This window comes from Protobothrops mucrosquamatus, unplaced genomic scaffold (assembly GCF_001527695.2).
Source record: "Protobothrops mucrosquamatus isolate PMUCROS unplaced genomic scaffold, P.Mucros_1.0 scaffold_218, whole genome shotgun sequence".
In the NCBI taxonomy this organism is placed as follows: Eukaryota; Metazoa; Chordata; class Lepidosauria; order Squamata; family Viperidae; genus Protobothrops; species Protobothrops mucrosquamatus.
Genome location: NW_015386294.1, coordinates 633,364 through 645,166, shown reverse-complemented (window position 1 = coordinate 645,166; position 11,803 = coordinate 633,364). Strand labels below are relative to the sequence as shown.

At 37.1% G+C, this 11,803-nt stretch overlaps 1 protein-coding gene across 1 annotated transcript in view; it reads right to left on the bottom strand.

The window, feature by feature from the left end:
* PCCA (propionyl-CoA carboxylase subunit alpha) overlaps positions 1 to 11,803 on the bottom strand; it is a 233,974-nt gene that overhangs the window by 170,951 nt on the left and 51,220 nt on the right. Inside the window, exon 7 of the mRNA XM_015827965.1 lies at positions 1,961 to 2,092. Coding sequence (XP_015683451.1) covers positions 1,961 to 2,092 — 132 coding nt within the window. The remainder of the gene's footprint in view (positions 1 to 1,960; positions 2,093 to 11,803) is intronic.

Sequence of the window (11,803 nt, the reverse complement as noted above, 5' to 3'; positions counted from 1 at the left end):
CAGACCGGTACGCTCCCACAGAGCGGGCCTCCTCAGGGTGCCGTCGGCCAAGCAGTGTCGGCTGGCGACCCCCAGGGGGAGGGCCTTCTCTGTGGGTGCCCCCACCCTCTGGAACGAACTACCCCCCGAGATCCGGACGATTCCGGATCTCCTAACTTTCCGCCGCGCCCTCAAGACATGGCTTTTTCAGCAAGCGGGTGTGACCTAGGGTGAATTTTAAATAGGGACAATTTTAATGATTTTAATAAGACACAGCGATAAATATTTGGTTTTTAATTGGCTTTTATAGGGGATAATGTTTTATATTGTTTTTAACATGCTGTGAGCCGCCCTGAGTCCCATGGGGAGAAGGGCGGCATATAAGTTAATGCAAATAAATAAATAAATAAAATAATCTAAACACCAAAATCAAAAAACGTTGCAAAGTTTATTTCATGGTTGAAATTGGCCCGTTTGCATGTTTGTATAAAACAGCCCTGGCAAATTTTATGCAAATAGGTGTCCTATAGCTACAGATTTGGTCCATTTTAATATCTAGCAATGGCTGTCATGGGAATCGGTTTGGACTGAAGGCCAAAGGTAGTGAAAAAATAAATAACTATTATATTGTTTACAGCTATCTACACTCTCTCTCCATAAAACAAAAATTAAATTGAACATTGGCTTGAACAATGGGCGCTATCTAACAAAATCAAATTCAATGGTGAAAAAGTAAGGTTCTACATTTAGGCAAGGAAAACCAAATGGTTAGATGAATCCTGCACAGTCTTTAGGTATGATGTCACATGATTGCCATCTGTGACTTCTTGCCAGTTTCTTCATTGACTTTGTTGCCGAAAGCTGGCAATGAAGGTCGCAAATGGAGAACTTTTTTTAAAAAAAGTTTTTTTATTTATAATACAATTAAAAAAAGAAAACATTGGACATTGGAGAACTTTTGACTGTGGGACATTACAAATGTTGTAATTACAAGCCAGTTACTAGGGCCCAAATTGCAATCACATGACTGTGGGGATGCTATGAAAACTGCAACTTCAAGGACTGCCCGTATGTTTCCTCATTCAGCACTGTTGTAACTCTGAATGGTTGCTGAATGAACAGTCATTAAACAAGAACCAGCTGTACTATATTTAACATTTAAAGCACAGCAGAAATGTTTCATTCACAGGTCCCAAAATGTTCATGCCTTTCTCCACTATATCATATTTTAAGTGATCAAGTAACAGAGGCCATGGCAAGACTACATAGATAATAAAATTAATTCTGAACCATTTTTAGTGGGGTTATCATGTTATTTGATTTGACTTTTAAAATATTTATATGGCCGCCCATCCTAAATCAAACTCCAGGCAGCTCACAACCTTAATTTGATTTCCAAAAAATACTTCATAACATGTAAAAGCAAAAACAGCATCTGTCAATAACTCGTTAAAGGAGATGTTCTGAAGCAACTTTTCAAGATTGAATTAAAGTGCTACACAGTCTCATTTTTATGGGCAGGGAAGTAGTCTAACTCACACATCCAGCAAGCTTCTTCCCAGATTTTCATTTCTTCTACCTACCTATGGCAGTCATTTCATTCTATGGGGAAACAAATCACTATTTCTTCAAAACACTGTTATTGTGAAGAAAAGCTTCTCCTCTCTTATTTATGTATTAATTTATTATTTAATTATTCATTTATACTTGTACTTATCCTACATATTTATGCAATCATAAGACCAGGGAGCTTACATATATGGTATTATGTGAAACATATCATAGTGATAGTTTTGAGTTTACTATTCTTTTACACAGAATAAAGAGTGTTATTCATCTCAACAACTTTTATCATATGCAAATATTTCTATCATAAATCCCACTGTCCCATTGAAGGTTGTAATTATAACTTAATCCAGGAAGGACTTTTTAAATTAAACATGAGCTTATATAAATAGCTGATTTCAAAAAGAATTCTTACCTTTATCACCCCATCATAACCCGGTATAGTGTTGACCTTTGCATTCTTGGCTAACAGTTTGCTTTCTATCTTGTCTCCCATTGCTTGAATGGCATGCATATCTGGTCCGATGAAAACAACACCTTCTGATGCCTGAAGAAATAAAGAAGGAAGAGAAGTTTCTCACCAGAAAAAGTATTACAATGGACCTCTTGGAACGTAACTCACATACTACAAGCAATTTTAACTTGAAACAGTACATTAAAAATATATGAGGAAGAGAAAGCAAAGCTCTCAAAATTACTGCTTGTATAAATCAAAACCAGACCAAGGAAAACTAGCTGAAAGTTATAAAACAGGTTTGCCTGACTTATCTATAGGATCTTATGAGTGAGAAAAAGGCAATTAAGTCATAACTCTGAGATGCCACAAGACCATACTAAAATATGTTGTTCAATATAGTTCAGGATTTCATTCTGCATTCTTTAAGGTTCACGTAAAGACAACTTTTTTTCTTTTACATGGGCTGAAGATATGCGAAATAGACTTTTAATTTTTTTTTCAGATGAATTCTAAATACCAACCTTCATACTAATCAAGAACCCTTTCCATTTTAGACTAATACTAGAAAAGCTGCCGTTATTTGTATTTTATGCTATATTGCAACTTACAAACTTATCTGAATTCTTACAGTATCAAAGAATATACTGTTCCATTCAAATATATTAGATAGTATTATAACATCAACCCTTAATTATGTTCCCCAATCTATAGACATATATACAATACATACTGGGCTTTTGGGGAGGGATGCTTAAAAGAATGTTGAATGCTAAGAGGATTATAGTTACAGCTAACTAAGTGATAAGTAAAATGTGATAATGGCAATCAAAATTGCATACATCTCTTTCATGTCTATGGGGTTTATTATCTGGCTAACTAATAAGATAATAAACTTATTTATTTATTAGTCTGCCCTACTTCAGGCAGAACACAAAAGGCAAGCATATCAAAGAAATGATTTGATATCCCGCAAATGCATGTTTGGTTTCTTACCACTTGGTTACCACATCTGATTCTACAAATTCAACTTCTGTAAAATTTAGAGTGAAACAATAAATTTCTAGCATACGAATCATAATAGTTCACATCTTTAAGCCAAAATTTAATAGCAAAGAAATTCATATGTTTTTCTCCAAACATTTCTCCAAAACTAATATACTATTCTTACAAATTAATTCCCTAAATCATCCAATATCTTCCATTCTGCCAGACAGTATGCTATTGAACCATATATATTCTGAGTAGTAAATGCATTCTTCTGAATAATGGACTCCTTTATTCCTATTTACCTGATAATACTGATATGAATCACAATGGAGAGGAAAGGAGCCATTGCTAGCCATTCAGCACATAAAAAGCAAAACTGAGATGGATGGATGGATGGATGGATGGATGGATGGATGGATGGATGGATGGATGGATGGAGAGGAAAGACAGACAGACAGGCAAGCAGACAGGCACCAATCTCAAACATGGATGAAGCTGGATTCACATCATTATTTGAAATAAGAATTTTTTTTAATTTCTGTACCTTCAACAGTGTTCATTCCTGAAAGCTGCCCTGTGGTTTGCCATTGCCTTCTTCCTAGGGCTGGTCCAAAGTCACCGGATGATTTCTGCATCTAATGTGGGACTGTAACTCAAAAGTCTCCCAGTTTCTAGCCTGATGCCTTAAGCACTACACCAAACTGGCTCACTTAAATGTTTGTTTGTTTGCTTGTCAACTTTTTATGCTGCCCATCTCCCCTGTAAGGCAACTTTGGGCACTATTACTTAGTTGTAATATTGAAGAGAATAAATAAACACATAAAATAACTGTAAACAACACATGGATTCCCACATTCTGTCATAGTCATCTAAAACTAAAAGAGAATAAGGGAGTTGAAATCTTGGAGAAGGAACTACAGCTAGATAAAACCAATAATCAGATCGATTTAAAGAGTTTTATATTCCAAAAGTCAAAGCATTCAAATCTATTTTCCTTTTAATACAATTGTACACTTTTCCAAACAGAACACTGAAATAATCAAAAAGCATCTTAAAAACATGAAACCAAGAGAGCACAAATAATCAAAGTAAATAGAAAATTGCATGCACTCCAACAAATATTCCCTGTAACTATCAAGGTGGTTACTGATTTAGATAGAAGGAAAGTGAAACATGGGAGGAATTTTCTTTAGATGTTTTCCATATAGGATTTCCTCAGTTCCTGGCAATCAAATTGGTCATAGATTTTTACATGATAAAAGGAATCTGTGGAACTAATCCTAAAAACCTCTTTCTGTTTTCTTGCATAACACCTCCAGGCACAGAAGAGACAAAATGCTTCATTTGCATCCTTAAACATTAGAAACTGAGAATGAACCTTTTCAACTGCAAATGTTATTGCATCTACATTTCCAGAAAGGCGGAAAGGGGGAAGGTTACAGAGTCTACTCAGGTTTATGTTAACTCATCTCTTTTTAGTATTACTGATCAATACAAAGAGAAGACAGAGGCAGCAAAGCCTTAAGAACTCCAATTTTTTTCTTCAAAAAAAAGAAGAAAGAAATAGAGGGAACATGAAAGATGATAAGCAAAAGAAAGAGGAAATGACTGAAGTAAAGAAGAGCAAATATTAACATAGTAATAGGTTTTTTTTCTGATAATAGTTTTGCTTGTGTAAAATAAAAAATAACCATAAAAACTGCACCAGACTGGATTAAAAGCATTTGTGTAAACAAAGAAAAATATCACATACCATTAAACTTGAAACCTAACAGCATAGAAATGACAAAAAGCAGCTTCATGACTATTCCAGGGAAACTTTTTGTTGGCTGTTCTTGCAATTATAAAATGGTACCATCAAATTCAGTACACTAGATTCTGTTGAAGTAGCTTGGTAGTATAGCAACATCAAAGAAATTTTAGGAATTGGCTCAGTCACAAAATTATGAAGTCGCCTATAGATTAAGCTGAACTCTTGGTCACTTCACATCTATGCAATTTCCATTACAAAAGCATGGTTCTATGACACAGGAATGCAATTAGGACTGGATAAATGTGCCACTTTTACCATTACCAGAGGAAAAATAATGAAAACTGGAGGAATCAAGATGCCCTATAGCACTTAGCAATAGCACTTAGACTTATATATTGCTCCACAGTGCTTTACATCCCTCTCTAAGTGATTTACAATGTCAGCATATTGCCCCCAACAATCTGGGTACTCATCTTACTAACCTCAGAAGGATGGAAAGCTGAGTAACCATCAGAATCGAACTCCAGGCTGTCAGCAGAGTTAGCATGCAATACTACATTCTAACCACTGCACCATCAGTAGAAATAACATCAAGATTCTGGATGAAGATGATCACTACAAATACCTGGGCATCCTTCAAGCTGACAACATCAAGCTGACAACATCAAGCACACAACATCAAGTCAACAAGATTAAAAGTGAATGCATCAAGAGAGGGAAGAATTTAAAATCCAAATGCATCCATGTAGCAATGATAACAGACTCTATTTATCAAGGAGCATAGGCGGGCATGGAATTCTGCAAGTACACCAGACTGCTGAAGAAGAAGAATGGGCATTGGAAGAATATTTGAAGGGCAGTGAAGAAGATGCTAGTATATCATGAAAGAAAGACCAATAGAAAAGAGGCATGGCAAGATAAAATATTACATGGCCAGTATGTAAAAAAAAACTAGCAGGCAAAACAGACAAGACTTGGCAATACAATCCTAAAACATTTGGAGCACTACATGAATATCATTGGCATTGACAAAATCACTTATCAGTCAATTGCAAAAAGCAGCTTTACTTAGACAGCTTACATCTTGTGATGATACTTTTAACAGCATCAAACAAATTTGCCTAAACCAACTCTTTCTTTTGAATCTGTTGGTGCCTTTCCACCTTCTGGTATTTGACCTGGCACATAGACTGTTTATAGCAATAGCAATAGCAGTTAGACTTATATACCGCTTCACAGTGCTTTACAGCCCTCTCTAAAGGGTTTACAGAGTTACTATATTGCCCTCAACAATCTGGGTCCTCATTTTACCAACCTCGGAAGGATGGAAGGCTGAGTCAACCTTGAGCTGGTGAGACTCGAACTGCCGAACTGCTGCTTATGTGAACAGGATGGCTGTAGTATTTCATCTAAATCAGAGACCCAGGCAGAATTCCTGAACTAGTAGGAACTGCCAATGTCCTATCTGACAATTTGAAGAATCTTGCTCAAATGTGGCTGTAACACTACAGAGCACCATTTTGGATTGTGCATTTTGGGTTAGAAGAAAATGTATCAATCAAAATGTAAAGCATATGAATAAAATCCAAGAAGTTAAATATATGATCTGAAAGAATGAAACACAATAGTACATTCCTTTTCATAGTTACTTGAAAACAAGTCATTCAGATAAAAGAGTGTTTCTTGCAGAAGACTAATAGAAAAGAAAAGAAAAAATGAAAGAAATATTCTGGATTATTTTAATGTGTTGCGCACACAAGATTTGTTTTTAATTCTACGTTCAACATTATTAAATTATAACTTTTCAAATGAAAATGGAGATTATTTCTCTCCACTCAAAAAAGAAAAATCTTGTAATTTTTTGCATTTCTACTGAGATTTGCTCTCTAGTGCTGGAACTTGGTTTATTGAAGTCATGATGATTCAACTTTAGATAGACTTCATTTTACTTTTATTTTGTTATTTAGAACTACACAGTGCTGTTTCTAATAGTCATTTCAATGCTTGATAAACTCCAAGGTTCATTGCTCCTGTACATTTTTCAAATTATTAGCTTCTTAATGCATATGGCTTTAATTTACCTCCTACTGACATCCTTAAATGGTTTTCAAGAATTTTGAAAGTAGAACTACTATAGTTATTCTCCACACTTGGCCTTGATCGCTGACACTGAATATCTTAAGTAGTTCCTACAATTAATAGGATGGATGTTCAAACACTTCTGCTGCAAAAGCTCAAGATTTCCTTAAAAATAGATTTGTATTTGGATTCCTGTAGTGTGTTTGCTCCATTTATTTCTAATGAGTTCCCAGAAGCATCTGAGACTGCTTCTGTTTTGCAAAAAATCAAAATCAAATCTGATTAACATTTCAGATTTTTTTAGTCTTCAATATGTATAAAATGTGAGCACTGTCATTTGAAAAAGATTTTTTAATACTAAATCAGGTAAGCAGCATATTCCCTTTCCATTATTATTCTTACTGATAATAATGTATGATGCATTAAACTTTATTCAAATGCTTCATAATTAAGGCATAGTGGTATTTAAAAGTTTGTGAACACTTTTGAATTTTTAATATTTCTAAAGGTATATCAAAATATCTGCGGCTGCTGCTGCAAAACAGGACATCCTCGTTTCTTTGCTCCCTGACACAGTTGGCCAAGGTTCCCCAACCCGTCTCTCTCTCTCTCTTTCTCTCCTTGCCCCAACAACTCAGTGTGAAGAGTTGGGAGGAACCAAGCAGAGTAAAAGGATGGGGGAAACAGAGGGGAGAGAGAGAGAGAAATACAACAGAGGAGAAACTGAGAATTCCCCATGGAAAATGAGAAGCAGATTTCAAGAGACATTTAACCTCTATGCAGGTCTGTATTATGACCCAGGTCATCTAGGCAGATGCAGGCTTCAATAAAGGCTGTTTGTTTGTTTGTTTGTTTGTTTGTTTGTTTGTTTGTTTGAGTCCCATCAAACTTATTTGGCACTGCCACAGGGCATTTACAGCAAGGCTGGTTGGGCCAGCAGCCTGCAATTGGGCAGATTGTGAAGGAAGGAGCCCCACTTGTTTAGCTAGATGAGCATTATCGGCAAGGAGCTCCATCCTGTCTGGCTGCAACCAAAGCCCTTTTCAAAAGACGGGGCAGGATGGAGTTGCGGGTCGGGAACAAACTGTTATGACCCAGGTTACCTAAGCAGATGCAGGTTTCAATTAAATCCTTTATTGTTCTGCTATCTCATGGCGAATGGCCTTATAATGGCCGGTAAAGCTCCACCCCAACTTTCCCAAAGGCAGCCACCCACAGTCAGTGCCAACACAGTCACACAAACTAAAGTTAATAGTCACCAGAGCCAATTCACAAGGCAGGCAGGAAGTCCGTAGACCAGAAAGAAGATGCAAGTCCACAAGGCAAGCTTGAGAATCCACAAGAAAGATTCAGAGTTCACACATTTAAAAACACGATCCACCAAGCAGAGTTTTTCCAAGGCCGGGGAAATTCATGCCAAAGCAAAACAGTTGTTCCCAATGAATATACCCTCTGATTAAATCAACTTGTCCGGGGTCCCGTTAGGAGGGGCAGGGTGGCCTGCTCGTCAGCAGACTCACAGACCTCCTTTGAGCTTGTCTCCGCTCCACTCTCCATGCCCTGAACTGAGTGGGGGAGGCAGCTGTTCCTCATTAGGGGGAATCTGCTGCCTCTCATCCCCACTGCAGCGGATCCTCCCGTGTTTCTGAAGGCAGGCAGATCCCCGTCTGGTCGACCACCTCCCCCAATGCCGGAGAGGCTTGGGACAGTATCATCCTTGACCCCTAGACTCTCCAATATTCCAGGGGAAACATGCTATCCCCATCAGATGATCCCAATTCCAACTCCTCTTCCTCTTCTTCCTCTGAACCAGGATCTGATGGGGCCATGACAGTCTGTGGGTCAACTGTCTGAGCACATGGAAAGTAGAAAAGCAGCCAGCTCCCTGCTCCTTCGCTGGGCAATTTGTTTCTTTTCCTCTCTCTTTTTCCTGGCTTGCAGAGTTTTTCAAAGGGGGGGTTCGCTAGTTTGTTGCAAACCCCACCCTCGCCCAACAAAGAGGAGCTCCGAAAGTGCCAGGAGAAATAAGGAGGAGGTGAAATTAGAAAGCCTGGATCCCAAACCAGGCTGGCTTAACTGGGCTTTCTGACCCACCCTAGCTCTACATCTGGACACCCGCAGTGAGTTGTCCCTGCAGCAAATTGCCCATGTTGAGTTTCCTGCAACAACCTGAGAGCAGTAAGTTGGCAAAGGCAACCTGGCAGTGGGAAGGAGGGCATCCATGGCTGGCCGCCCTCAGCTAGCTGCCCTGAGTTCTCCCATTCCATATAGTAGAGGTTCACAAACTTTTGCCACTCACCAATATGTAGTTTGGGATCATTTGCCTCAATAAATAAATCAATAAATAAATATGTTTTTGACGCATTTGTTTAATTGGGTTCTCATTATCCAATTTCAGGACTTGTATGGAGAACAGATCATATTTTAGGTCATATTTATGCAGAAATACTGAGAATTCAAAGCACTGACTAACTTTTAAGCAGCACTGTAATTGGTATTCGCCAGGCATGCTTCTACTTCTTTTGCAGAAAATTCAAGGAATTGTAAATATGATTAAGTGTTTCTCATTACTGACTACTTATTATGGAATAACTGATTTCATAAAAAACATTTGAGTATGTTTATTTATTGGTCTTGGAATTTAATTACTTTGATTTTAAACTTTACAGGGATTATATCCTGCCCCCACCCTCCGGATCTTCTGAGAGGGCCTGTAGACTTGGCTCTGCCAGATAGCCCGGCACCCCAATGGGGGAGTATCATCTTGAAGGTGGTTGATGGACCAATAGTAGATCTTACCTCTCCTCTGGCATCCTGCTCCCTCCCCCATCTTTTAATCATAATTTGGTGTGTGTGTGTGTGTGTGTGTGATGGTTTTACTGTTTTTAATGTTTTAATGTTGTAAGCCATCCAGAGTCGCCTGGCGACAAGATGGGCAGCAAATAAATTTAATAAATAGCAAAGTAATTTATATGGCGGCAGGTAATAGAATTAAGTATCAGCCTCAATTTGTCTAAAATATAAAAAAAATCAAGATTAGATTTGCACAGTGCCATAGCATAAGAAAATCCTTAGCTCCAAGGTAGAAAAAATGAAATGATTTCTGTCTCCCTCTTCCAGTAATGCAACTAGTTTAATTCTGCCTTCTGGCTCATTTTTCTTTTGTTCAGAATTGTTTTACCTTTGGAATTCACTTTCAGCCAGAAAAGTTTTCTATCTGTATCTCACTTTTATTATTTAAGTGAAAGCATAATAACTATCTGTCTATAATCTATTTCTGATATTTTAGCACATCCTGTGATCAAAACGATGCAGCAAGCTACTTTGCAATCTCTATATTTGACAAAATCTTCCATGACTTGTCAAATTAAGATGCTTGAACTGATTAAGTAGTCGCTGTATTATATTAATCAGATGCTCTTTTATCGCCTTTATTTACTTTGATGGACCTTCAGTTATTTTCCTGCTCCAGATAACTAGATTGAATACATTTGAAAAATACTCCACAATTTCATAAAAATATCATTGTGACCAAACAATGCAAAGTTATTTCTATAGCATTTATTTTATTCCATTGCAGAAGATTCTTTTTATAAGTCCTATAATAGCCTGATCAAATATCAAAGCTGCTTTTTCTTTAAATTATCACAAAATAAAAGGAAATTGCATCACAACACATTTTAACTGAAATGGTATCATATTGGTAGCAGTATACTGATTATTGCAGTTACACATGTCAGCAGTAAAATTGCACTAATTACAATAATGGGGGTCAAGTCATTTTACATTTTAAGCTAATGGGCAGGGATGGTTTAATCATACAAGTAATTGAAAGTTGCTTATTTGGTAGTTATCTTGTAATTTTTGTTTTGTTTTGTTTTTAGTGCCTTCAAGTCAATATTGACTCTTGGTATTTATCTGGACAAATCCCTGCAGTTTTCCTGGCAAGATTTTGTGGGAGTAGTTTGCCATTGTCTTCTTTCCAGGACTGAGCAAGTGTGACTAGCTCCAAATCACCCAGCTGGCTTAATGGCCAAAGCAGGACCTGAACTCACAGCTATCTATTCTGGTGCCTTCACCACTATACCAAACTGGCCTGCTGAAAGTGGTTTTATTATCATTCAGTAGCAGTTGGAAAGGTGCATTGGCAGAATTCCTGTTTCCTTCTAGATGCTTAATTAATTTGAGGATACAGTATTAACTTCTGCAGGTTATTACTAAAAAGATAGCAGTTTTCCAAAGACATGAGTCTTTGATATGATCATGAACTATAATCAAGAAGTTCCAAGTCATTATGATCTACAAAACTTAGAGGTGAATAATTAATATTTCAAATACAAAAAATACTTAAATGAGAGTGGCTAACGTGGTCAAAACTTCAGAATGATTTTGACAAGAAAGCAAAGTTTGCTTCAAAAAGTACTCTTTTTTGAACCACCGCTGTAGATAAATAGGAAGTGACACAATTGATCAGACTTTGAGGAAATTACTATAGGCTGTTATGCTACATTTAAAGAAAGTAATTTAAAAAATGTTAGTTTGAATATTCTAGTCCTGACGTTGGAGTCAATGCATCACCTGAAATCATTACTGCAAAAGCTTGATTTGATGCAACAGACTACACATGTAATAAATCAAATTTACAGGGTTATACATTGTTTGCCTGATGACATTATTAAACATCAATTGTGCAAATGACATAATTTTATTTATTTATTTATTTATTTTCCAACTTCTATGCCGCCCTTCTCCCCACGGGACTCAGGGCGGCTCACAGCATATTAAAAACAACACAAAAAACATTTCCCCTATAAAACCAATTAAAAACCAAATATATTTATGGCTGTGTCATTATTAAAATCTTTAAAAAATTTTCCCTATTTAAAATTCACCCTAGGTCAGTCCCGCTTGTTGAAAAAGCCATGTCTTGAGGGCGCGGCGGAAGGTTAGGAGATCCGGGATCGTCCGGATCTCGGGGGGTA